The 27,910-nt window shown below is 39.3% G+C and overlaps 1 protein-coding gene across 2 annotated transcripts in view; it reads left to right on the top strand.

Annotated features, from left to right (window-relative positions):
• Wdr70 (WD repeat domain 70) overlaps positions 1-27,910 on the top strand; it is a 211,064-nt gene that overhangs the window by 143,612 nt on the left and 39,542 nt on the right. For both annotated transcript variants that reach the window (XM_051182513.1, XM_051182514.1), the window contains one exon: positions 26,231-26,330. In XM_051182513.1, coding sequence (XP_051038470.1) covers positions 26,231-26,330 — 100 coding nt within the window. The remainder of the gene's footprint in view (positions 1-26,230; positions 26,331-27,910) is intronic.

Here is a 27,910-nt window from a genome sequence, read left to right as displayed (position 1 = left end):
TTCTGCTGAGTAGTATTCCATTGTGTAGATGTGCAACATCTTCTTTATCCATTCTTCAGTTGATGGGCATCTAAGTTGCTTCCAGGCTCTTGCTATTACAAATAATGTTGCTGAGAGAGAGAGAGAGAGAGAGAGAGAGAGAGAGAGAGAGAGAGAGAGAGAGAGAGAGAGAGAGAGGACAAACATAAAAGAGGGAGTCATTATTGGTTTGAAGAGAAAACTGAACCTAAGGAAAGGTCTAGAGACCTACAAGACTGCCGCCAACTAACAATTTGAGCAACCGTGGAAAGGCTACCATAAATGCCCTTCCTGGATAGTGAAATCAACAACTAACTTATCCATGGAGCCCTCATCGAGTACCTGTTGGAAACAGAAGCAAACACCCATAACTAAACACTGAGTTGAACTAGAATCCAGATGCAGAGGGAGAGGACAAGACCAGTTGCAGAAACACATAGAGATAGCTGAGCTGAACAAGGAGGAGCTAACAGGCCCCCAGATTGATAGCTGGGAATCCAGCATGGGACTGACTCAGGCCCCCTGAATATGGATCTCAGCTAGAAGGACTGAGCAGTCTAAGGGCCTCAGACAGTGGAACCAGGATGTATTCCTATTACACAAAAGGACCTTGAGGACACATCCCTCATGGAGGGATACTGCCTTAACCTAGAGACAGGAGAAAAGTCCTAGTCCCTACTTCAAATGACTTGACAGATTTACATGACCCCACCTGGATGGCATTGCCCTATATGTGGAATTGGGATGGAGGGATGGGAGGGAAGGGTGGTCAGGGTGCATGTGAGGGGGCAGAGAGGGTAAGAGGGAGGGAGGGGGAAACTGGGATTAACATGTAAAATAAAAATAAATAATAATAATAATAATAATAAAGAATACTTATATTTCCTTTAAGTACCATGCATGAGAAATTGTTCTATAAAAAATTGAGGATAAGTAAAGAGAATTACCATGACCATAAAAACAAAAGTATTTGACTGATATCTGACCCATAACTCACTGTATAGGACAAGCTAGCCTTGAACTCAGAACTGTCATTCTACCTCAACCTCTCAAGGGTTGGAAGCCACCAAACCTAGCTATTTTCATTGGATAAGAAGAATCTAAAAACTGTTGCAGAATATCAGTTAAAGATGTGTCACATTTATGCTGTGGAATATTTGTTTAATGATGCAAAGATGCATTGCATTCTTTTATGTTGCATTTATTTAACTCTGTGAAGCGGTGTTACTTTGCCTGTCTAAAACACCTGATTGCTCTAATAGAGTAGGCAGCAGAGGGAAATAGATGGGGCTGATAAGCAGACAGAATGAATAAAAGGAAGAAAGGAGAAGAAAGGAGGAACAAGAAAAGAAAAAGGAGAGCAAGACTCCAGGGGCCAGCCACCCAGGCACACAGCCAGACACAGAGTAAGAAAGAAAGAAAAGATACACAGAAACAGAGAAAGGTAAAAGCCTAGAGGCAAGAGGCAGACAGGATAAAGTAAGTTAAGAAAAGGTGACTAGCAATAAACCAAGCTAAAGTGGGCATTTATAAGTAATAATAAGTTTCCATGTGATTATTTGGGCGCTAGGTGATGGGCTCCCAAAGAATAAAGAGCATAGAGTAAAAACAACCAATAACAAAAAACTTTTAAAATACCCGTTCTATTTATTTTTTTAATATGTTTTTATTCTTTGAATAAAATGCATTTATACATGCATTTTGAGTACATCTAGCCCTCCAAGTCTCCCTAGTGTTCTGCGTTCCATCTCCCTTCCAGATTAATATTCTTTTTTCACTTTTATTTTTTTTAGTCATTTCTTTTATTTTTGAGATTACAATGTATACATCATTTCCCTCTCCCTTCCCTCCAAGCTCTCCCATATACCCTTCCTTGATCTCTTTGAAATCCATGGCCTCTTTTTTCACTAATTGTTGTTACATTAGTGTATATCCGTATCTATATGTGCATAGGCTTATATATTCCTATGTGTAACCTGCTTGGTCTGTATGATATTACTTGTGTGTTTGGTTTCAGGGCCTACCCTCTGGTATTAGGTAACCACTCAGTGTGCTCTTCCTGGGGAAGGCTATTTCTTCTACTCTCAGCATTTCCTTAGTTGCCTATAGTTCTTTGTTTAGTGTTAAGGCCTCATGGGCTTCCCCCATCAACGTTAGCATGTGTGTTGTCCTTGTTGAGGTCATGATAGACACTTCTGCTGCTGAGATTTCATGTGTGTAGCTTCTGACATTCCTAGGAGACACAGTCTCACAACATCCTTGATCACCTGGCTTTTACTGACTTTCTACCTCTCTTCCCCAGTAATCCCTGAGCCTTCGGTATAGATGTTTTATTGTAGATGTATCCATGGGAATTGGGTGCCACAACTCTGCATTTTGATGGGTTATGGGTTTTTGTAATGTTTTGCATTTTTTGCAAAGAGAAGTTTCGTGATGGGGTGAGAACTACACTTACCTGTGGGTATAAGGACAATATTTAGGATGAATATAAATCAGTAGTCACCATACTCTCCCTTCCCCTTCTCCCCCTCCCTCTCCCTCCCTCAGGAATAAATATAACCAAGGAAATGAAGGATGTCTACAATGAAAACTTCCTTTTATTGCCAATGCCACTTGGAACCTAGAGTGAACATTCCTGACAGTTGTTGTCACTGTATTTTCCAGATAATTCTGTGGATACATCTTACTCTTTCTGATGTGCTATCCACTAGCCCTGGTAAATAGACCATATTGTGTGTGTGTGTGTGTGTGTGTGTGTGTGTGTGTGTGTTTTTTTTTTTTTTTATTTTTTCATTGAGAGGATGATGGAGTTAAAAATAATCACAGTAATAGCTTTAAAAGGACATGCTGACATTTAGATCTAAAGACTTTCCCTCTAGCCTAAAAAGTTATGGAAGTAGGTCACACTTTGGTTTAAACTCTGAACAGATACTTGCCTTCTTTGCTAACTTACCTTTTGATGTTAAAACAGTGCTTATTCATGATCTCAGTAAGCTGGAGACTGTCCCTTCAAATTTAGAAATGGTCTATGCAATGACAAAATGACCAGTCATTTCAAAGAGAAAGTCTGACAGCCGGGGAACCAGCGTAGAACCAAACCAAGCCCCCTGAAAGTGGGTGTCAGTTAGGAGGCCTTGGCAGTCTATGGGGCCTCTGGCAGTGGATCAGTATTTATTCCTAGTGCACAAATAGGCTTTGGGAGCCCATTCCCTATGGAGGGATACTCTCTCAGCCTAGACACATGGGGGAGGGCCTAGGCCCTGCTCCAAATGATGTGACAGACTTTGATGAGCCCACATGGAAGGCCTCACCCTCCCTGGGGAATCGGTGGGGATTGGCATGGGGAGGTCGGTGGGGGGCATGGGAGGATGGGAGGGAGAGGGAACTGGGATTGGTATGTAAAATATGATTTTTTTAAATTTAAATAGAAATTTATATAAAAAACAAAAAAAGAAAGTTAAAGAAGCAGTTTTTTTCTTCAGTGATCCCAGCTAGAAATATAAGATAATATAAAGTATAATGCTTATTGGAAGAAAATTAAGATATAGGTAATATCCTTAAATTTTTCTATAGGATTACTTTTCCTAGACCACAGGATGGTGGAGTCTAAAAATATAGGCTTCACACTTAACATGGCATGACTTACTGAGCTAGCATAACTACCCACTCATCAGGTTTAGAATTCTGTTTGTGACAAATACACTGCTGTGTGTCTCTAGAATCACTTTTGCTCTCAGTACTTTGCTATTATTACTACTACTGACCTTTGGAAACTGTGGCCTTCAGCTCCTTCTTGTTTATTCCTTTGGTGCTTTGTGTCCTTTCTTGTACTTAGAAGTTCTCTTTCAAATCCTTCTTTCCATTCAGTATAGGCCTAGTATGTATGTGTAAGCATTCTCTGCCAGTAATTTTGATAAGTAAGTACTTATTTTATATATTGGTCATGGGCATCTTATAGTAGCAACTGTTTATTTCAAGAGCATCAAGTGACTGGAGGTGGCTGGTTTCAGTTTGCTTCTTAGCCATTGTTAGCACTGGCCAGACCTAGGTACCCTGATTGTTCTTGTTCTTTATAACTCCCTATTTTCCTCCCAGTGGTCAGCAGAGTTAATTATTTTCTTTCTTACTTCATCTTTTATACTTTATTTACTAAAGATCATTAATTCATCAAGTTTATTTTTTCTATTTTTCTTTTATGAAATTTTTTCATATAGTATATAGTTTCCCCTCCCCTTACTTCTCCAAGATTCTCTCCACCTACCCTCCCATCCAAATCCACACCCACATTCTTTCCTTCTCTAGAAAACAAAGGCATCAGATACTAGATGAGGGCTCCATGATGGTGGATAAGTTAGTTGTTCATCTCACAACCCAGGAAGGGCATTTATGGTTGGAAACAGAAGCAAACACCCAAAACTAAACACTGAGTCAAACTAGAATCCAGATGCAGAGGGAGAGGACAAGACCAGGTTGCAGAAACACATAGAGACAGCTGACCTGAACAAGGAGAAACCAAGGGGCCCCTAGACTGATAGCTGGGAATCCACCATGGGACTGCATTGCCCTACATGTGGAATTGGGGTGGGGTGGTCAGGTTGCATGTGAGGGGAGAGAAAGGGTAAGAGGGAGGGAGGGAGGGAGAGGGAACTGGGATCGACAGGTAAAATAAAATAAAAAAATAATAATAGGAAAAAAGAAAAGAAAACAAAGACATCTAGAGAATAATGATAAAATAAGATAAAGACAAACAAATCAGAGTAGAACAAAACAAGCAAACAAATAAACAAAAGGCCAAATAAAAAGTATAAGAAATACAAATGTTCACAGACACAGATCTCCTACAATAACAGAAAACCAGAAGCCATAATGTATGCACAATGAACCTATTGGTTTTTAAAAAAAGAAGGGGCAGGGGAACCCTGATAAAGCCTTTGAGACAGAACTGCAAGGATGCCATTAGGTTTGTTTTATGGTAGCCATCTACTGCTGGGCATGGAGTCTTCCCTGAAGAGTAGTTTAAATTCCCAGTGAGGCTTGGTTGGAGAAAACTACATTTTCATTTGTAAGTGGCTAACAGTTGGAGATAGCTTGTGAGTTCCCCTCTCTGCTCTGGGACTGTATCTGTATCTAGTGCAGACCTGGCCAGGACCTATGCATGCTGCCATAGTCCCTGTCAATTCATATGTACATTAGTTCTGTTGGGTTTAGAAGGCCTTGTTTCTTTAGTGTCCTCCATCCCCCTCTGGTTCCTACAATCTTTCTGTTATGTCTTCTACTGAATTCCCTGAGCCTCAAGGGAAGGGATTTGATGTAGACATGACATTTAAGAATGCATGCTCAAAAATTCTGTCATTCTCTGCACATTGTTTGGTTATGGGTCTCTGTATTTGCCCCATCTATTACAGGAAGTGGCTTCTCTGATGATAGCTGAGCAAGACACTGATCTATGAGTACAACAGAATGTTGTTAGGAGTCATTTTATTGTCATGCTCATTCAACAGAACAGTAGTGTTTGGTTTTCCCTCAGGCATATCCATTCTCAGGTTCTTTGCCACCTGAACAGTATCAAAGATGGGTTCGATTTCACAGAGTGGGTCTTAAATTCATTCACAGAAACCACATGATCATCCCATTAGATGCACAGAGTGTGACAGAATCCAACATCCCTTCAGGATAAAAGTCTTCGAGAAACTAGGGAAACAACATATCTCACCATACTTATCTCTCCATACTTATTCAATATAGTACACGAAGTCTTAGCTAGAAGAATAAGACAATTGAAGGAAATTGAGGGAATACAAATAGGAAGGGAAGAAGTCAAAGTAACTTTTTATTTGCAAATGATATGATTATATGCATAAGTAACCCTAAAAGTTTCACCAGGAATCTCCTGCAGTTGATAAACATTTTCAGCAAAGTAGGAGGATACAAAATTAATATATAAAGATTTGTAGCTTATCTATATACAAATGACAAATGGATAGAGAAAGAAAATAGGAAAACAATACCTTTACAGTAGCCTAATATCTATCTATCTATCTATCTATCTATCTATCTATCTATCTATCTATCTATCTATCTATCTCTAGCTACCTACCTACCCACCCACCTACCTACCTACATGTCTGTCTTGCGGTAACTTTAACCAAGCAAGTGAAAGACTTGTATAATAAAAACTTGAAGACATCGAAGAAAGAAATTGAAGAAGATACCAGAAGATAGAAAGAGCTCTCATGCTTACAGATCAGAAGGATTAACTTAATAAAAGCTGTCCTGCCAAAAGTAATCGACATATTCAGAAGTTCAGGTCAGTTCTTCACAGATCTTTATAGATTTTGAAAGGACAACTTTCAGCTTCATATGGAAACACGGAAACTAAGAACATTTGGCACAATCCTGAATAATGAAAGAACTGCTGGAGGTGTCACCATCACTGATATAAAATTGTACTACAGAGGTATAGTAATTAAAAACAGCAAGGTTGTAACAAAAACAGACAGGTTGATCAATGGAATTGAAGACCCAGAAATGAGGTCACACACCTATAAGTACCGTATTTTTGTTAAATTCACAAAATTCAGTAAGTATGAATTTTTGTTACTTGCTCTCTACTGTGACCTCTACTATGGAAACTTCAAGTATGGGGATAGTTGAAGATGAGCACACAGAATATAGTTACAGGTGAAATATATACTAGCTGCACAGCACAGCCAGGCGATTGGGAAGTATAATTAGAATCAGAAAGGACCCTGTTGGAAGCACAACACCTAGGAGTACACAGTGAGCATGCTTTTCGTACTGATTGGCCAAGTGCAAAAAGTGAGAAAGCTGTCTTTGTCCTGCTCACAAGAGACAGGAAGGAATAGGAAGGGTGACACTGGAGGAAGAGCTTCAGTTAAATGTGAGTGGAGAAGTTTTAATTTACTTTTTAAACTGGTCGTTTCCTTATTACTAGCTTAAGTTAATCAGATATTCATTAATAGGTAAAACGATTTAACATCCTTAATTAAACTAATATTTACTAAGCAATACTATTTGTAGGTCTGCTGACTCCTTAAGGTTAAGATCCAAGTAAAACTGAAAGTAATTAAAAAAAAAACTGACTGAAATATTATTTTCATTGGAAATGGTTGTTTTTTTTGTTTTTGTTTTTTTTGTTTTTGTTTTTTTTGTTTTTTTGTTTTTTTTTTTTTTTTTTTGAGCATTAAGTAGGGTATACAGTAGGCAGATACATACCCATTTTAACACTGGCCAGGGAATAGAACCAGCCTAGTGTTCATCAATAGACAAACAGATAAAGAAACTGTGGTGCATGTGCACAATGAATTTGTTCCGCAGTTAGAAAAATGAAATCATGACTAGATAGAGATCATTATGTTGAGTAAAATAAGGTGGGCTCAGAATGACAAATGCTGTGTGTTTTCTCTCCTATGTGGTGGTAGGTTTAAAGTGTGAGTGTGTGTATGTGTGTGTTCATATATATGTTTGTAGGTCATAAAACTATAAAAGGGATCTTGAGAGAAATAGATCTTAAGGGACATGGGAAATAGAGTAATGGAATACATGTAATAGGAAAACACAAGGAGACTAACTTTCATGAAAGGAAGTTATATTTCTTCTCCAAATTACCCTCTGTAAAGTCAGGATCATGGCCAATCTGGAAACTTGGTTCTTCTTGGTTATCTTTCTTAGTGGAGCCGTGCAACTCCTGCAGTTTTTGTTTGTTTTGGCTTTATTGTTTTTAACCTAATAAATCACCTTGCCACCTCCTACTTTACTTCTTTTAATACTTTGTCTATTTGTATGCAACATGTTTTAAAATATGCTGTAATTTGTTATCTTATTATGTAATGTTGGGACATGACTTGGCTCTCTCTCACCATTTCAGAAGGGTATCATGTTTATCGGTCCACATATTCTAAAACATCATATGGGGTGCATATATCTGAGGGGGAGGAGTTAACTGCATCCTTTATCTATGGTAGGAGTCTTAGGGGTGGGGCTCAGCTGTCTTGAATTGTTCAGTCTAATGTTGAAGTAATGTAAATAGGCATGCAAAGCATTTTACTCCCAAATGAGAGGGCAGATGACTTCAGCATGTGCAATGAGTACCAGAAGCATGGAGAACCTGCCTGTCTAGTCATTGCTGGGGCTCCGGGTCCAAGCCCTTCCATCTTTTTCCTGAAAATCATTATAGCATTGATTTCAGGCATGCCCAGCTTCCCCCTGTTTTCATGCCTGCTTTCCTTGTGTTTTCTTACCTTTAGGGAGCCACTCCACCATAAAGAATGATGTCATCATTTAAAACCCCACTGTGGTCAAGGCCTATGTTGACTTAAACTAGGTAATAACACTTTTGCTTTTTAGAATAAGGATTGTGTGTGTGTGTGTGTGTGTGTGTGTGTGTGTGTGTGTGTGAGAGAGAGAGAGAGAGAGAGAGAGAGAGAGAGAGAGAGAGAGAGAGAGAGAGAGAGAGCACCATTCTGTGGTGGCAGTCTATTGGCAGCTTGATTGTGAGAAGTGTCTATAAAATAAAACATCAATATAACTATTGTGTGTCATCTGGCATTGGTGGACAAAACTGGTAGTTGTCTTTGGCTTTGAATAAAACATCCCCATGGGCTTGGGTGAGGCTTGGGGCTAGAGAGGTCCCCTAGCACACTCACAGCCCTGGGTTCAATCCTCAGCACTGGCTGGGCAGCATCCCCACCCCACATGCCAAAGTAACCAAACACTGAAAATACTGTAACTGAGTCCCTCCTACTCTTTTAACCTTGTTATTCATGGCATTTTGAATCATGACTAGAATAACTGTACCTTTTTTTTAATAGAAGGAAAAATAACTTGAGATCTTATTTCATATAAAAGCAATCATTTGAAGCAATAATTCACCACTGCTACTATTATTATGAACTGATTTTTAATAAAGTGATGCTTGGGAATCAAACTCAGGAATTCTTTTTTGGGCAAGCTAGGCAAGCTCAATTTTTAAGTTTTATTGAGATGGCTCAGCTGTGTGGCTTGGTAGCCTGAGTTGTGTCCTTGGGGACCACATTGTGGAGGAAAAGAAAGTGCTCCTTCCTGCAGGGTGTTCTGTGATCTCTACATGTGTGCCCTCGCATGTGCCCTTTCCTTCCCCAAATAAAGGTTTTTTTTAAAGACATTAATTTGCTTTTTATTAGTAGTATTGTGAGCTGACGCTGTATGATGTTTGAAATGACCCTTAAAAAGCACATGAAGCTTAACATTGTGAATTTTATTAGTCAGTTCTCTGAAATCATAATTCTTTTTCTAACTTTATAAAAACCAAATAAAAAGGAAAAACATTTTAAGAAGCATTCTGCATGCATACTTGAAGAGATTCATATAGGAAAAGATGTTTGGACTACAGTGTATGGGATATAGGAAAGAGTCAAGTCCTCAAACAATATTTTAAGCAAAGGTAAAAGGGGGCAATTGGTTATTCTAAAGGACAGTGGCATTCAGGGTTATCTAGAATTAAGGATTTCAACAAGTAAATAGGAACTAAGCTTAGGATTTTAAATTGGAATGAGATAAATTTAGTTTTAGACATTTACTTGCTTACTTATTTTGCAACATCAGTTCCTGAAGGTTTGTACATTTAGAGCTTATGTGGTCAACAGAGAGCTTCAGATGGATATGGTAAAGACAGACAAGATGGATGGAATGACCGCATGGAGACTGCTGCTTAGTAGGGATTAACAAATTGATGTGGAGGGAGGAGCATTGTGAGAAGTAGGTTTTGTGATATGAGCAGAGCAGTTAACATTTCTGATCCATTGTGGGTTTGTATATGATTCATAAGATTTGACATCTTTCTTTCCTAATCATGTCAATGTATGTTTGAGAGTATGAAATGTTATTTGCACATGCATGTACTATGTAAACTGTAAAGCTTGTACATATTCAGGCTGATACTATGATTATATCATCATGGACTTTGGCAGTTCCGGGGCATGGATGTTGTAATAGTTGCTAGAAGGAGGTATGTCAAATATTGTTAATGAGTACTCAGTAAAGCCAAAGTAATGTTTAATATAGGTGTGGCAGTGCACACCTCTAAGCCCATCACTTGGGAGGTAGACACAGGATGGACCTCTGTTACAATGCAAATTTGGCATTAGTCTGGCCCACATAACTTCTTCTCTCTCTCAAAAAAAAAAAAAAAAAAAAAAAAAAAAAAAACAAAAACAAAAACAAAACTAAAAAACAAAGAGATGATACATAGTGACTGATAAAAATATTGTAGATTAATTGTGGGTGGGGACTGGAGAGAGAGTTGAGTTGCTCAGAGCACTTGCTTTTCTTCTAGAAGACCTGAGTTTGGTTCCTAGCAACCATGTCAGGCAACTCACAACTGTCTCTGACTCCAGCTTTCAGCATTCCATGCCTCTGGCCTCCACTGGTGCTTGCAGTTATTTTTGCATACCTATATGCAGGCAAGCACACTTATGTATAACTAAAAATAATAGAAATAAATTTTATAAAATCATTTATAAAAGTATAGTAGATTAATTTTTGTAAAGAAGTCAAGACTAGGGCCAGGCTTACATCTTTGGAGACAAAAAAAATTATGAATTAAGTTCTAGGACTTTTGATTGGAAAAGGTAATAATATACGTAAATGGAAATGTCCATTATCATTAGAAATAAACTTTTTTTCTTGAGAGCAAGGCAGTGGCTATAGTGAGATTGAAGTTTGGGAGCTTTTTGCATCATGAATAATTGAAACACTCTTTCTCTTCCTCATTTTTGTCTTTCTGTCTCTCTCCTTCTCTGTGTAGCTGTGTGTGTTTATGTGTGAACATACCTCACCATATAGCTCTAGCTGGCCTTGAACTTGGCACAATCTTCCTGTCTCTGCCTCCTGAGTTTTGAAATTACAGCTGTGCACCACTGTATCTGGCTTTCTTTGCGTTCTTTATTATTATTATTATTATTATTATTATTATTATTATTAATATTATTATATTTTTACATATCGATCCCAGTTCCCTCTCCCTCCATCCTTTCCTCTTCTCTCCCCCCTCCCTCCCTCACATGCACCCCAACCACCCTCCCCTTCCATCTCCACCCACTCCACATGCAGGGCAATGCCATCTAGGAGGGGTCATCTAAGTCTGTCAAGTCATTTGAAGTAAGGACTAGGACTTCCCTCCTGTCTCTAGGTTAAGGGAGCATCCCTCCATGGGGGATGTACCCTCAAGGTCCCTCTGTGCACTTGGAATACATCCTGGTTCCACTGTCTGAGGTCCCCCAGACTGCCCAGGCCCTCCAGCTGAGACCCATGCTCAGGGGGTCAGAGCCAGTCCCATGCTGGATTACCAGCTATCAGTGTAGGGGCCTGTTAGCTCCTTCTTGTTCAGGTCAGCTGTCTCTATGTGTTTCTGCAGCCTGGACTTTTCCTCCCTCTCTGCATCTGGATTCCAGTTTAGCTCAGTGTTTAGTTGTGGGTGTCTGCCTCCGTTTCTAACAGGTATCAGATGAAGGCTCCACGATGGTGGACAAGTCAGTTGTCGATCTCATTATCAGGGAAGGACATTTATGGTAGCCCCTCCACTGCTGCTCAAACTGTCAGCTGGAGTCAGTCCCGTAGGTATCTGGACATTACTTTAGGTTCAGTTTTCACTTCAATCCTATAATGGCTCTCTCTTTTATTCTCTCTCTCTCTCTCTCTCTCTCTCTCTCTCTCTCTCTCTCTCTCTCTCTCTCTGTGTGTGTGTGTGTGTGTGTGTGTTCATGTGTTCGTGTGTTCTTGAACTCTCGGGAGGTTGTGGAGGAAACGGCAAGCATTTCAGGACAAACCTGTACATGTGTTTGCTCTTCATAAACTTTCATGTACTTTCTCTATTCCCACTTAAGGGAGAAAAGAAATTGGCCTTTCTAACTCCCTGTATATCACCCACCCATTCTTTGCCTGTCCTTTAAATCTTCTCTTGGAACAGCAAACTTCTTTCAGCAGATGCTCCTTTCAGAACATCAGTCAATCACATGTGCTTTATTCTTGTAGGGGCAAAGTGCTAGAGGAGTTAATAGGCTGTTTGCCACTGGATTTGGGAGGGGAAGGATGGGTCCTTTATCCCTGGATAGCTTCCTCTGCACTGATTTAGAAGGCCTGCTGCTAGACATTGCTTGAGAGTGATCAGCTAAGAATAGCTCACCTGATTAGACCCCAGGTCAAGAGAGTTATTGGAGTCCAGTCCCTTTGTCAGTCATTGCAGCAGTTCCAACTGCCTTGTCAAACCCTGGTAATCTGACTGTTAATCTTCCGGCTTTGCCTTCTGTGTTCTGTGCTCTACCCAAGTCAGTGTCTGTAATACTCTAAACATCCGTGTATGTCCCACCTCACTACCTTTGACTTAGTAGTTTTCTCAGTTTTAAATGCTCAGATATTTTCCTTCCAGGCTTAGGTGGAATAGTATCTGTCTCCTGGGAAATAAGTGACTGTTCTTTCTTTCATTATCCTAAACATTTCCCATCAGTTCTAAGTAAGAGATCAGATGCCAGAATGAGACTGGATAGATTTAAATTTAAGTTAATTGATTCTTACTTGTGGAAATGGAAAATAAAACACATTATAAAAATAAATACTCTCATGTTTGCTATTGTATTTGATTTTGTATTGTATTGGTTTTATTCCTTGCCCTTCACACTTGCATGCATTTGAGTGATCTGGGATCAGTAACACTTCCATAGTCCTCTTGAACCTCCAGGTCCTGGCACAGTGCCTCACATGTAGGAGAATCCACTGTTTGTGTAGACTTGTAACTGAGCTTCCAGTTAGGTATTGCAGAGGAGCAGCAGCCACTGTCTGATCTATCACCTCAGGATCCCAAGTTTAAAGTTGTAACATTTGATTGTTTCCTTTAAGACTATTGCCTGATTTCACTAAGCTACTCTTTCATGACAGTTGCTATGACATACACAATTTAATTGTGTTACATGGGATTCTCATTACAGTTATATAAATAATGTGTTTATCCAAGAAATGAGTTTCAACAGGAATCAGATTAGAAGCTATAGGAAAACCATAGCTATTTATTTTTGTCTAGGTGAGTAATTTAAAAAAATTCGATATGGTTAAGTTTTTAAATTGCCCAAATAGGTTAATATGGTTATAGATTGGTATCACTACACTATTTTATGTTGAAGATGAAAGCTATTTAGGTTCATGTGCTTTCATTACTCCAGAGTCATAATCACTGTTTAAAAACACACATGCTTATAGTAAATATTTTTTCAGTGGAAACTCAAGTATTTAGACTGTTATAATCTCAAAAATAAAAGAAAAATCAAGAAAGCTAGTATTGCCTTTGCCAAGAATCCATTTTATCCCTTTTTGTACATGACTTACTAATTGTTGTGGTTTGACTAAGAATGTTTACCCCCCCTCCCCCGCCCCCTTCTTATATTTGAATGCTTGGTCACCAGGGAGTGAACTGTTTGAAAGGATTAGAAGGATTAGGAAGTGTTGCCTTGCTGGAGGAAGTGTGTCACTGGGGGTGGGCTTGAGGTTTCAAAAGCCCATGTCAGGCTAGTGTCTCTAGAGAGATACTGTGGATCATGGATCAAGATGTAGCTCTTAGCAACTGCTTCAGCACCATTCCTGCCTGCATACTGCTGTGCTCCCAGGCATGGTGATAATGGACTGAAGCTCTGAAACTATAAGCAAGTCCCAGTTAAATGATTTCTTTGATAAGAGCTGCCTTGGTCATTGTGTCTCTTCATAGCAGTAGAACAATGACTGAGATACTACTTATTCTGTATATCCCCCCTTAAAGGCCATCTATCACCTCTGTAAAGATATTCTTGCCCCCATGCAGAATTAGACCTCCTCCTCCTCCTCTTCTTCTTCTCCTTCTTCTTCCTTCCTTCCTTCCTTCCTTCCTTTCTTCTTCTTAGGAACTGCTAGAGTGCCCTCCTGCACTCCCTTGTGGGTTCTGCCAAATAAGTGCCCTCTCTAGACCCAGCTTCAGAAGTGCTTAGGTACTTCACATGTTTGGCGAATGGATGAGTTAATGTTTGATTTAATGAGTATATGAGAATTCACAAATGCTCAGGAAGTTCTATTTATTTACTTTGTAGGGTTTGACTGGTCACTACTCCCCACCCCCCAACCACTTGCAATCCTGGGTTTATGTTTTGTTTTATTTCAGTAGAAAAGTAAATGTTTCAGTTTTGGTATACTCATGTTTTTCCATAGACCATTTCAAAGATGACCTGAGGAAGGGGCCTAGGTAGTTTGCTATTGTGGTGACTGATGTTTGATTGCTTTATCAGAAGGTTCTTGTTATAGTCATAGTAGGAGTAAACTTAAAAGATCTGTGTACAATTCATTTATTAGGTTGCCTTCAGCTAGTTCTTAGAAAAGAATTTAAGAGCCCATTATCATATCATTTTGTTGAGGGAAAGGTGTATTCTGAATTTTTTTTGGCTACCATATATGCAGAAATTAAAACACCCACCTTTGTAATCAGAAAGCAAATTGTTCACATTTCTTAGGTGTTTGTAAACAATATACTGTAATCTAAAAATAGCACTGATGTGTTTGTCTATTAATTCTGATAGTTTCATATGGATTTCTGTTATAATTGCATGATTTTAAAAATGTTCTTCAATTGGGTTTTTGTTTGTTTCAATGCCCTCTCATTTATTGGGATCTTGGTTGTTGTTGCTTTTGGTTTTCTCAAGCCTAAGGTGCCAGCAGATTTGGTTCCTGGATGAGGCACTCTCCTTGGCAGGTCTCCTCTCAGTGATCTGACTTGATTCAGAAGGGAAATGACAATGCTGATCTCTCCTGCACTTGCAAACACATATCTCCTCATGGGAATCCTCCCTAATAAATTCACTTCATCTAGATTAATCACATAGAGCTCCCACATCCAAATACCAGAACCATTGTAACATAAACTCAGGGGAAGAAATGTTTGGTTCATAAAAATCCCCCCAAATTTGATAGTTTTTTAAAAAATGCTTTAACAAACACGAAATGTATTATAATTTTTGTTGTAATACCTTTTTGAGTTATGGAATATTTATAATTATGTGGTATAATTTCCAAATATTTGAGTTTGTATGTTATTGTTTAATTTTAATTCCTTTCTGTTCTGGTAGTATACTTGGTAATATACTTTGAATGTATAAAAATTTTGAGGGGAAGTTATTCAGATGGTAGTCTGTTTTAGTAAGTGCTCTGTTTATATGTAGATTAGAGTTTATTCTCTTCTGGGATATGATGTCCTATACTTGTCCATTAGGTGAACCTGTTTGAGGGTTTTAGCATGTCCGCTGTTTTATGTCTATTATTTTATCAGTTCCTGAAAGAAATGTCAAAATCTAAAATATAATTGTGAATATGTCTGTTTTCCCTTTCCTATTCTTTTTGTAGCCTAAGGCAGTCCTTATTCTAAGTATGTAGAGGCAGCAGAAAGTAATGGTTTTTGACGATAAAGATAAATCGAAGTGGTAGATGCTGAAGAGATTATTATTGAGATATTGATTGTGAATCCCTAATAAAGATTGGTTTGTAGTTATTCTCAAAACAATGCTGGGTGCTTGGATTAAGGCACGCACCATTGTTCCTGGTTGAAAAAAAGATACCTTGACTTCAAGTGCAGACAGTTTGCTTGTGTTGTAGACTCTTTCTCTTCTGTTGTCATTTCTAAGCTGCTGTGTGTAAACAAGGGAAGTGTTCCTCTTATTTTTGAAAGAACTGGAAACCACCAATTTCTTGATTGCCCACAGGTTCTTGTAGACTTAATACATTTCTTTATCTTTTCTCCTTCAGATTGAAAAATATATGAGGCTACAATTTTATTTTTACTTTTCAGGGTGTTTTTCATGGTTTGGGCTGAACATAAGGGTGATCATAAGGATTGTAAGTTCCCCTTCTCTCTCTCTCTCTCTTTTGTTTTTACTTTTTATTTTTAAGATTATAATATGATTACAACATTTTTCCCTTCCTTTTCCTCCCTCCAAACTCTCCCATATACTCCTCCCCTTCAAATTCATGGCCTCTTCTTTCATTGTTACTGCATGTATATTTATGTACATATGTATTTCTAAAGAGAGCCAACTCAGTCCATAATTTACTTGTGTTTTCAGGCCTGATCATTTGGCACTGGACAACGATTAGTATGCTCTTCCTTGAGGAAGATCTGCTCCGGGCTCCCAGCCTTCCTTGGTTGCCTATAGTTCTTTGTAAGGTTGAAGTGTTTTGTAGATGTGTCCATTGGGGCTGGGCTTCACAACTTAGCACTTGATTGGCTATGTTTTTTTGTAAGAAGTTTTTTAACAATGAAAAGATATATTAAAACACTTAGAAAATAATATAGAGGTTTTCTTCTTCAAAAGCAGATGCTAGATTTTTGTCTTCTTTCTCGTGATACCTAGGATCTTTGTATGATTGTTTGTTTGTTTTGTTTTGTTTTTCAAGACAGGGTTTCTCTGTATTGCTTTGGAGCCTGTCCTAGAACTAGGTCTGTAGACCAGGCTGGCCTCGAACTCACAGAAATCTGCCTGCCGTACTCTTGTCCATTTCATCACCTCTCTCCTTCTTATCAGTTACTTTCTAAAAGGGAAAATGAGGGAAGCACACTGGACTTCCGCTAGGCCTTGTGCCTTCCTGCATAGAAACATGCCCATGGCCTTGCTCTTTGCTGCCTCTCTCCCTGTATTCTCCAAGGAAGATGTCTTCTTCTAGTTCCTCATAACCCTTCCACCTGCACACTTGGTCACACCTTTCTGCCTCCTCTGTAACTAATTCTACCAGTTACTCCCTTTCGTGTGTGTTTACCCTTTTCACCCCTATTTTCTCCTGGAAACTGTGCCCAAGTTTCTGCTTTTTCATTTATCTTAGTTAACAAAGGCCTCATCTATTTCTCTGTCCTCTGTCCATTGCCAGGCTCCTCCCTATGGCAGACTCTATTTGTTTCATCTCCTTCCCAAATTACCCAGAACTGACCATCCCCAAGCCACTGACTGTAGCTTAAACTGTTCCCTTCCATACTTCTCCACTGCTCAGAGTCAAGTCTTTACTTGGTCCACTGCAGGTGTTTCTGGCTCATTTCCCTGCTGTCAGTCTCCCCTCTCTCAGCTTGCTTTTCTTAACCACAGCAAAGTGATCTCTTAAAACGTTGATATGATCACATGGTCTATCAACATTGCCCATGGAGTGAAAATCCAAACTGTGCGAAGACAAATATAGTTACCAATGAATAGAACCCTACAGCTTTGTCTGCTACTCTGCAACTATTGAGTCCCACCCACACTCCCAAAGAAATGTGCTGTTTCACACTTCTGAATCTTTTATATTTGTATATTGTCTGTATGCATAGTAGCCTCCTTAACATTTCACAGACCATGACTAAGCACCCTTATGAGACTTGACCTAATTATTCTTTCCTGCCTTCCTAAGCCACTACTGTTATACTGCATTGATAAGAGTGTCCATTAAGCATTGATTGTACTATAGTTGGTGGTTATTGCCATTATTTATTTTAAGTATTTGTTTGGGGCTCTTGCTAGTAAGCAACTATTTGCCAACCTTGCTGCCTGTTATACCTGGCATATCTTAAATACATAATTGTTTATACAATGGGTGACTTACAGCAAATGTTACTGTATTTTAAAATGTAGGTAGTGAGTTTTGTATTGTATGTATTTAATGACAAACTGAAAGCTGGTTGCTTGGTTATAGCTTTCAGCAGGGAAGATTTTGTAGCTGGTAACTTAATTAATCTATCTGAATATGTAGGTCTTTTGTTCATTTTTGTCTTAATGTACAGTGGCAGGTCATCCATGTATTTCTTTTCTACTCAAATTGTATTAAATTAGAGAAAATCTTTTGTAAAATTTGTGGTCAGCTTTCTCTCTAACTTTTATGTCCCCATTATTTTTGTCTAGTTTGCAGAGAGCTCTGCAATGCAAATGTGATTCTTTAGTTTTAGCTGGTGGCCTCCAGTTCTTTCTCCCCGTTCTTCTCTCATGGAATCGTTTCGATGCTCTCCCACTTTACCAAAGGTAGAGTTTGCTCTTGGTTAGACTTCTTTAGAGAGTTTATTTTCCTGTATGCATTTTGCACCTGTAGCCGATAACACTCTTCTCCATGTCTGGAATGCAGTCTACAAGGATAAACGTCATTGTACACTGGCACTGTTTATGTAAAGGAGCCAGTCTTCCCAGGCATCTGCTGCACAGGCATAAAAAAAGTTGTTCCAGCTATTGGCTGCTATGAGAACAGAGGGTTGTCACAACATAGTTGACAAACAGCTCCCCAAAGCCCCCAAGAAGTAGTGACTTCATATTGCTTGAAACTCGGAATCAGGAAAGGGCTGTAATTTCTGATGATTGACTTCTGGCTTGATTCTCCACGTCCCCATGTCAAGAGTGAACTGTTTTCTTCAGGAACTGGACCATCTTTAGAAGGGCACACTTAAGCTTTACTTAGTGTTGGTAAGAATGCAGATTTGAAATCTCTCTGGTCCCTGGCAGGTTGCTTGGTAATAGGGCTGGATTGTGCTCTGTTTGGTAGCTTGGTCTTTTGACTAACTTTGATAAGGCTCACTCCCAGGAAACCCCAGCATCCTCCTTTGCCTGGCGCCACTGGGCCGGCCACCCGCTCTCCCTCTTCCTTCTCCCGCCCCCACTTCCCCACCACCTCACTATTCCTCACTTGAACTGACTGCCAGAGTTCACAGACAGCTGGGCAGAGAGTGGCTAAGTCGCCCAGCTGCCCGGGAAGCTTGGCGGCCAGGCTGAGGGAAGGAAGCTTCGGCTCTCTTTGAAGGTTGGCTGCCAGTGAATCTCAGGCAGCTGGACTTCAAAGGGGGCACCGACGGGCTTTCCCTCCTGTCTAGGCAGGTCATTCCATGGCACGGTGCTTCCGGCCTTGGCAGGTGGTTTTCAAGTTCCCCTTCAATTAAGGAGCGGAATATAAGCCACGCTTATGTTCACATTTGTAGTTATGAGAAGCAGATAATCTAAATTCCCACACTATATTACCCCAAAACTGAAGATCTAGAGGAGAAAAAATAATAAATATCCCACATGGTAGGATTTCCTATTGCCATGCTCTCTTTGCTGTTATTTACCAAATTTAATTTACTTCTGAGATTTTTTTTCATATGATCTTGAATAAGCACTCATCGCTGCTTGCTTATGGAACAAATTTAGATATAGCTGTGAGTGGTACTTGTACCAGTTTCCAGAAAGGGAGGTGGAGCTCAACTACTGTGGCACATTCTGTCTCCTCTTGATGCTCTTCCTACTTACCACCTACCCATTCCCCTGTTCACAGAGAGAAACAGCCTAGTGAGGGAACGGTGGGTTGCTGCCTCAAGTCTAGGTCCACTTTAGTTGCAACTTAGAGTCAGGAGGAGCCTGAATGTTGCCTGACCCTGGACAGCTAGCCCTACCTTATTATGCACTCATTCTCCTCTTGGAAGCTGGTGATGATAACACTTACAGTACTGATGAGAAAATGCAAAGGTTGGTAGGTTTATTAGATGCCAGTGTGTGACTCACAACAGACCTATCTCCCATTAACTATGAAAGGAGGAAGGGTACTTTGTTGTTCTTGTTTGTTTTATTGCCTGTTTGGACAAAAGACAGCTGGTTTCTACCTTAGACAGATTAATCTATAATAGTGTAAAGTGGTGTATTACGTAGTTTGAAGGGCGGATAGTTATTTCATGTTATCAATCTCTGAGTACACTACTTATCCCAGGACTATAAGGCAACTGGATTCACTGAGGTCTCTTACCACTGTGCTGTCCCATACATACTCAAAGAAAGAAACATGACAGCTTTTCAGATAAGTATCTGAGTGACTGGTGTATTTTCTGGAGCCAAAGTCAGTGTTTGACTTTTGCTCTGATGGTTTCTTATCATTTGTGGATGGGTAAGTTGTCATGCTGGTGAAATGAAATAATTATGTGTAATCTAGAGAGGATGAAGGATGGAATTAGAAAATGCAATGTTGCTATTTCAAGCAGCAACATGTTCAATAAATGTAACTGCTATTATCATCATTATCATCATAATTTTGTTATTATTGCCATCACCAGTATAATAAATTAAGATTATTCCTAATTTATAATGAAACCTTCATTTGGCCTAACAATGATTTAGCAGGCAGAGGGCTTTTTCTTAAGGGTTATGTTTTTTCTAATCATCAAATTGGCTAGTCTGGGGCCAAATTTAGTTTGCCATCTCCTTTGGTGGATGCTGTTTTGTAGGGTGTTTTGTTTGTTTGTTTTGTTTTTGACACACATCTGTGTCCATTTGTCCATGTATTGTGTCTGTCCATACTATTCAGAAGAAGCAAATGGTTGTGACAGAATCTGTGAAGTCCTCAAAGTCTAAAATAGTTATTAGTTAGTCCTTTCCAGAGAAGTTTGCTCACCCATGCTCAAGATGCATGTTTTCCCACTTAAGGAGCAGAGAATATTAGTTCACTCTATGCTAGTATATGTTAGCTGAAAAATAGTTTCATAGTCAAGTAAACTTTGGGGAATGTTAAAGAGGTTGATTTATTCCAGAACGATTACTTAAAAGACTCTGGTTTTTAATATACTGATGTGTATTGTGAATCTTCAAGACAAGGCCATGGTATGCAAATAAACTCCAGTTTCCCAGGCTTACTTGGCTGTGGCCCTCCGATATGATGATATTACACAAAACATTGTCTGGGAAACCCTTTTCTTGGGCTGTCTCTGGAAGGACTTTCCTAAATCATTCCTCTTGGTGATTTAGGTGATGTCCTCATTTGGAGACCTATAGAAGACTGTGAAATTCTATATTGGTTACTCTATTTTTTTTCTAATCAAAATTGTATTTGCTTAAAATCAAAACAGTAAAACATGCCAGATATTGAAATAGTGTAATCAGACATTATCCCCAACTTTAAATGACTCTATATGATGTCTCAAGATTATAAAACAGAGTCTTAAAGTCCAAGAAAAGACAAGCTGTTTCACTTCATGCCTTCTTGAAAATTTAAAAGCACAAATCCTTTGTTGGGCTCCCCCTCCCCAACCACATTTCTGAAGCATAAATCTAGAGTACCTACCTGGTATACCAACTGATCTCAGCTAGGGTTTATAAGAGGGGAGATTAATGTGAAGGTAACTTTTGCCCTAGCCATAAGGGGTTTGTTTTATAGACTAAAGTAAACACCTTGAATTTCAAGTTGCAAGCACATAGGGAGCCAAAGGATTCCAGAACACTGGCGTCATATTCTGCCTGTGACTCACATATCTCAGTGGCTGAGCTTTCTCCCGCAGCTGCAGCTTCCAGCTGGCCACCAGATAGAGCCCTAGGTAGTCATACACTGCAGTCACCTGGTCTGAGATGACCGAACAGGATAATTGCAACAGAGTCTGGTCATGAATGAAGGCTGGACTGTGCCTTTGCCAAACACAGATGAAAAAGAAATGCTAAATCATAGTTGTTTTCTGTGAGGTCACAGTGGTTATCATAATGAACCTGGACTGAGGGTGAGAATCCTACTGGGAAATGCAGTCCTGCTTGAAAATACATTCTTTGTTCTCTATCATGTATGAGCTCCTTGTTAGTGGCTCAGTGTCATCAATACTTAAGCATTTGGTTGCATACAATATCTGATGCAATGATGGACTTACAACTCTAGTAAATGCTTCATAAAAGGGTAGTGGTCATACATGTTTCCCCTTCCCCCAACTGGTTCGTTATTGCAAGATGCTTTGCTATATGTATAAAGGGTTCTCAGTAAGTATTATTGCATTGTAAATGTGGATCCTAAATTTTTCATTATTTTATTTTACATTATGGGGAGTGATAAATGGATTGTTAGGCCATGTGTATGTGTGTGTGTGTGTGTGAGAGAGAGAGAGAGAGAAAGAAAGAGAGAGAAAGAGAGAGAAAGAGAGAGAAAGAGAGACAGAATGTGTGTGTGATGTGTACACTTGTGTATGTCTAGTAGCCAAGGAGGGCCTCAAGTAAGCTTCAGGGGTCCTCCTGTCTCCCTCCTCCATTGTTGGGTTTCAGTCATTCAAAGGACTTTTATGTGGGTGCTAGAATCTAAAGTTCCCTCCTAATGCTTTGGCAGATACCACTTTTAACCCTCGTATCATCTCTGAAGCCCTGTTACTGTCTTTTAAATTATTTCTTTAAAAGAAAGGAAAGAAAAAGGGAGTGATGAATGGGAAGAGGGAAGGTTTTTTACTTTTTGATTTTACTTTTTGATTGTCTTAAGAAACATTAGTGGGGCACATTTTGGGGTGTGCCTCAGAGGGAGGACCTTTCCAGATGGGATTAACAGAGGGACAGAGACTGAATGTGAAGGTTACAGCCTCTGTGTACTGGCATTGCCCTTTCTCCTACCCTAAAACTCCCAAATGTAAGCAATTTCCTAGAACCTAGAATCTGTGAACTGTTTCTGCTGCTATGGGTTTCCTTGCCATGATGGACTGTAGTCTCAGATTATGAGCCAAGATAAATCCTCCCTTGCTTAAATTACTTATTAGATATGTGGTACAGCAATAAGTAACTGAAACAGAAAGAAAAATAGACAAGAAAAGCATTATGGTTTTGGACATAGTCATCTTTATTTGAAGAACTCAGAGACTTGAAGAACTGTCAAGTTACTATGAGTATTTGTTTCTATGCTCAAAAGTTCATGTGCTCAAAAATCCATTTGCTCCATGAATGTAAGCACTGTGATGTCCTGTAACATACTGTATTCTACGAGTCTCATTGGGGTTCTCAGAGTTCACATGTGTGCCTGGGAAAGAAACAATGAGCCCCTGACCCACTTGAAAGAAAAGGTCAGAAATATGGGGAAGGGTTTATCTAGTACCATAAAGAAAAACAATGAAAGGCCAATCCTTCCATGCCTTCTAAGGATGAGCTTGCTCTAAACAGTCTCTTTTCTCACTTTTTAATCATCCATATTGCATTGTTACTTGATATCAAAGAACGTATAAAAGAAATGGCTATGATTCATTGGACACAAATTAAAACTTCCTAGAGATAATGGATATATTAAACTAACCATTGTCAGAATTAACAAACATTACTAGAGTGAATTCTCACTCCCATAGGTAGACACAAAACAGGCAAGAGAAGGGTGCTATGGTTATTTAAAGTGTGAGACACGGTGAAGTGCAATTAACTTGAACTGAAAGGATATAGGACTGTTTCATGTTGAATATTGTTTGGCAAATGTTAATTAGAGAAGAGTTGTGAGAAAATTGTGTGGCACCATACAATACTTCCCCCCCCCCCATACATTACTTCTTGTCTGTGCCGGCATAGCTGATTTCTGCTGGGCAGTGTATTATACTTGTAGTTAACTAGAGATGAAATCAGTACTAGATAGATGGTTTAGGATGGCTCACCCATCTTGACCCCTTAACTACATGCCTACTGATTTTAAGGCACTGATTCTCAACCTTACAAATGCTGTGACCCTTTAATGCAGTTCTTATGTTATTGTGACCCCCCCAACATATAATTATTTTCAAAGCTACTTCATAACTGTAACTTTTCTACATGAATCATCATGCAAATATCTGATATGCAGGCTATCTAATATTAAACCCATGTGAAAGGGTCTTTCAATACCCAAAGGGGTGGCACCCCCCCCCCCCAGTTTGAGAACTGCTGTGTTAAGGGGATAACTGAGCACATGTCTTTCTGATCATCTAGAAAACTAATGCCCATTTTTTTTTTGCTCATTGATTGAGCTCTAAAAGCAGCAAGGCCATGCGTGCGTGTCTTTACTGACCTTTGCTTGTATTGCTTCCTAATGTCTGTGTGTATTCGGGTTCTCTGGGAAGCAGATACCAAGGCAGTATTAGACACTGAAGAAAGCTATTGCCAAAATGCCAATGAGGGGAAAATGAGAAGGGAACTGAAAGATATTCTTCAAGTACAGTTGGTGCCTTAGTCCCTTAAGGAAAAGGGGGGAAAATAGGAAGGAAGGAGGGATCGGGGAATGAAGAGTAGGAAAAATCTGAAACTCCAGTGCAGTTCTAGGAAAGTGTGGCGAGGCTAGGAGGAAGTCCTTGAGCCCAAGTCACCCTGAGCATTCATTACAATATTCCCACTATAGTTTTGATCACTATTTGATTAAATCTATAGTATTTAGCAATCCCTTTGTGGAAGAATTAGAAAAATTAATACAGAATACATTTATCCCATTGACTAGCAGTGTCATTTCTTAGAGAATCAGACTATTTTTCTTGTCAGCAAGCAATTGATCTGCAAATTGGCTCCAATATGAAAGCAGAGCAAGGGGTCATTATTTATTATGGGGTAATTGCTCTCAGCAGCCTGCTCTTCTGTTTATTTCTCTTCTTAATTGTGCTGCTCATTATTTGATCCCTAGGAATACCATGTTCTCTTGCCACCTTTGCAGCTCCCCATGCATCCAAGCCCCTCAGATGGCTGGGGTTTTCCCCAGCCATTATGGTTGCAGCTTCTTGGTACAAGTAATTACAGACCGGGAGCTGGTTGTTATTAATTCGGACCCCATGACTCCCATGGACGTTATTAACTTAACCTCTGACTAGTCCTGGTCTGTAGAGAAGAGCTGCCACAAAACTTCCACATGTGCATTTCTTGATAGTTTTGGTACATGATGTCCTTCTGGACACATACAACTTTGGACCAGTAATAGTCTTCACCCTCACCTGCGGTTGCCCTATCCAAAGCCAGTGCTTAAACAGACTTAGGAGGATTATAGCTCAACTATCCATAGGAAGAAAGCAAAGTTTCTAGATACAGGTGATCAGTGTTTGATACTGGAATGGAAAACCCAACAGGAACACAAGGGCTAAAATTTGAACTTCAGTAAATCTGTAAGTTTATTGCCTTTGTTCTTCATTGATGCCTGCATCACGCTGTCTGCTCACCCCATTGGGACATCCTTCCTAAATGTGGTATTACAGACATTGGTGTAGGAGATAGACAGCTTCATGAGCAAGAACCATCAAGAGTGTTAGTTGCACAGAGCAATGTATATGGATCAGAACAAGATACAAAGAGTATAACTCAATGGTAAAGCTGTTGCTAACTTACTATGGATTCTATTGTCAACACCCAAAAGAAAAAAAAAATGAAGAGAGAGACAGAGAGATAGAGAGATAGAGATAGATAGATAGATAGATAGATAGATAGAGAGAGAGAGAGAGAGAGAGAGAGAGAAAATGAAGACCAGAAGTGTCTGGGGGGGGGTGGGTAAAGTAGAGGGCATGAATGGGCCTTTGTGGGAGCTTGAGGGGTGGTTCAGCAGTTAAACGAGTTTGGTGCTCTTCTAGAAGATCCAAGTTAGGTTTCCAGCACCCATATTGGGCAACTCCCAATTGTCTGTTACTCCAGCTATAAGGGACCTGACACCCTTTTCTGACCTCATTGGGCACCGATTCATGTTTATATATCCACCCATGCACACAATAAAAGCAGTCTGGTCTACAGAGTGAATTCCAGGACAGCCAGGGATATACAGTGAAATTGTCTCCAAAACAAAATGTGAGAAAGGTACAGTGTTGGTAGAAGTTGAGGGAAGGGAAGTAAAGAGGGGAATAGTCTCTGGGCTCAATATGGAGATCTCAATCCAAGCCTAACAAAAAGAACTGCTTATCCAGTCTTGTAACCCAGCTCCCTTGGCTAAGCATCTTCCAAATCCCAAGTTAAGATATGCTATGACTCCTGTCATTAGCTGCTAGCTAATTTATTGCTTTCTTTTAGTGCATACGTCCTTCTTTGTTATCAGACCCAACATTGCTCCAGCTGAGTAATATTGAGATTTAACGTCACCCATTGATTTAGCAGCCATGATTAGAGGTAGGGGCAGCTCCTAATCAGAAATACTTGTCTTATGGGGTGGGGGATGACATTTGATGCATTTTCCGGACTCAGGAAGTTCTTGATCATCCTAAACATGAGCCTTAAACAGAGGGTTCTTCAAGCTTGGGGACAGGTTATCTATGATCCAGCTAGGACTTATCTCTTCTTTATTGGAGCAGGTAAAATTTGTTGAAGCCTCTCACTTTTTTTTTTTTAAAGGAGCAAGACTATAATCAGGTGGAATTAGTACTTCACCTAAGATGTATATAATTTTCTGAATGATAAAATCAAACTTTCTTTGCACAAAAATTTGTCTAATCTGAACGTAGAGTGGATAACACCTTGTTTGTGTTTACTCACAGGTTCACCCCAAATTCCACTACAAACAGGCTCATGACCCTGGCACAGACACTTCTTGTGTGGCTTTTTCCTATGATGGTAATGTCCTTGCCTCTCGTGGAGGTAGGTAAACAGCTCTTTTTGATTTGTTACTATATATAAGAAGATAATTTTTAACTCTTAACAACTGTCAGACTAATGTTCTAGTGCTGACTAAAGTTAACTATGCTGTTGTTAATGTATCTTTGCCAGTCAGTTTGTGTGTGTGTGTTTGTGTGTGTGTGTGTGTGTGCGTGTGCGTGTGCGCGCGTGTGCATATAATGTGTTTTCATCTTTGCAGCATTGTCTGTATCAAAATTTAATAATTGGAATAACAAGATGGCTCAGCAGTCAAAGTGCTTGCTGTCAAGCCTGGTGACCCGAGGATCCTTCAATTCCTAGGAAGGAGAACATAACTTCACAAAGTTGTCTTTTGCTTCTACATCCAAGCTTTAGCATGCTCTTGTATATATATTCAATAGATAAATAATTATACATGTACATAAACAAACATAAGAATATTGCCAACCAAAATTTTAAAATTGTATGGTTTTTAACTTTAGATTTTTATTTTAGCTTCAGATTTCACAGAAATTTGATCTTCATGGATGGCTTTTTCTTCTGCCTTTGGAATCTGTAAATGATCACCTACATTCTTTTATTCTCTGTGTATACATGTAAGGCAAGCACTCTACCACTAAACCACATCCATAAACCATGTTTTTTTTTTTTTTTAAAGCCAGGGTCTTTACAGGTAGCTCAGGTCTGAACTCAATAGGCTTGTTTCAAACTCTTGATGCTGATTGTTACACAGATATATACTAACATGCCCACTTATCTTCCTTTATTTGTTCTCTCCTACTTTATCACTTCATGCCTGGTATTTCAAATCCTCTGTTTGTTGACTATTGGTGTATGGTACTCTCCCCCTTTCTGATTTCAAATACTTAACACAATTTGGTTTGAGGGGGCAGAGGTTCTATATCTATTTTATTTTGTATCATTGTATTCTAAGATTAGATATACTCATGGTTACATGTTGCTTGTTACTGATTTGTTTGCTGTATCCATCTCACATGGGTAAGAATGTGTGTTAATAGAGGGGATAGATAACAGCCAAGACAGCTTGTGAACTATACATTAGGGGCATGGCTGAGGATCTTTCTGTGAACACACTTGTGACAATACAATCTTATTCCAAAGGTGAATTTTATGAAGTTCTCAGAGTACAAAGCTGTAAGTTCAACCAGGTGTGGATTAGTCCCTGCCCAAAGGCAGGTTTCAGAGGAAGAGTCTCTAGTGACAGAATGGGTTTTGCTAACTCTCCAATTTCTCTTACACCCGATCTAGATTCCTTAATGGACACACAGGGTCCAGTCTTAGGCTGTGAGCATTAGGAATAAAGGACAAGCAGACATATTACTTATATGAGTTTGGCTCTTGTTCTGGTCAGGAGTTTGTGAGCAGCCCTGTAGAAATATAAAGGCGCTATTCTTAAAAGAATGTTCATTACTATTTAAGCAGCTTGGAAAAGTAGTACTTTTGCAACAAAATGAAGAATAATAGCCGCAAGTAGAATTACTCTGGGGAGCAAGAAATAACATAGCCTGCATCATTAATGTTGATGGATCATTCTATCCATATACTAATGGGAAAAATAATCT

This window comes from Phodopus roborovskii, unplaced genomic scaffold, assembly GCF_943737965.1.
Source record: "Phodopus roborovskii unplaced genomic scaffold, PHOROB, whole genome shotgun sequence".
Taxonomy (NCBI): Eukaryota; Metazoa; Chordata; class Mammalia; order Rodentia; family Cricetidae; genus Phodopus; species Phodopus roborovskii.
This window is presented reverse-complemented; position numbering and strand designations above follow the sequence as displayed.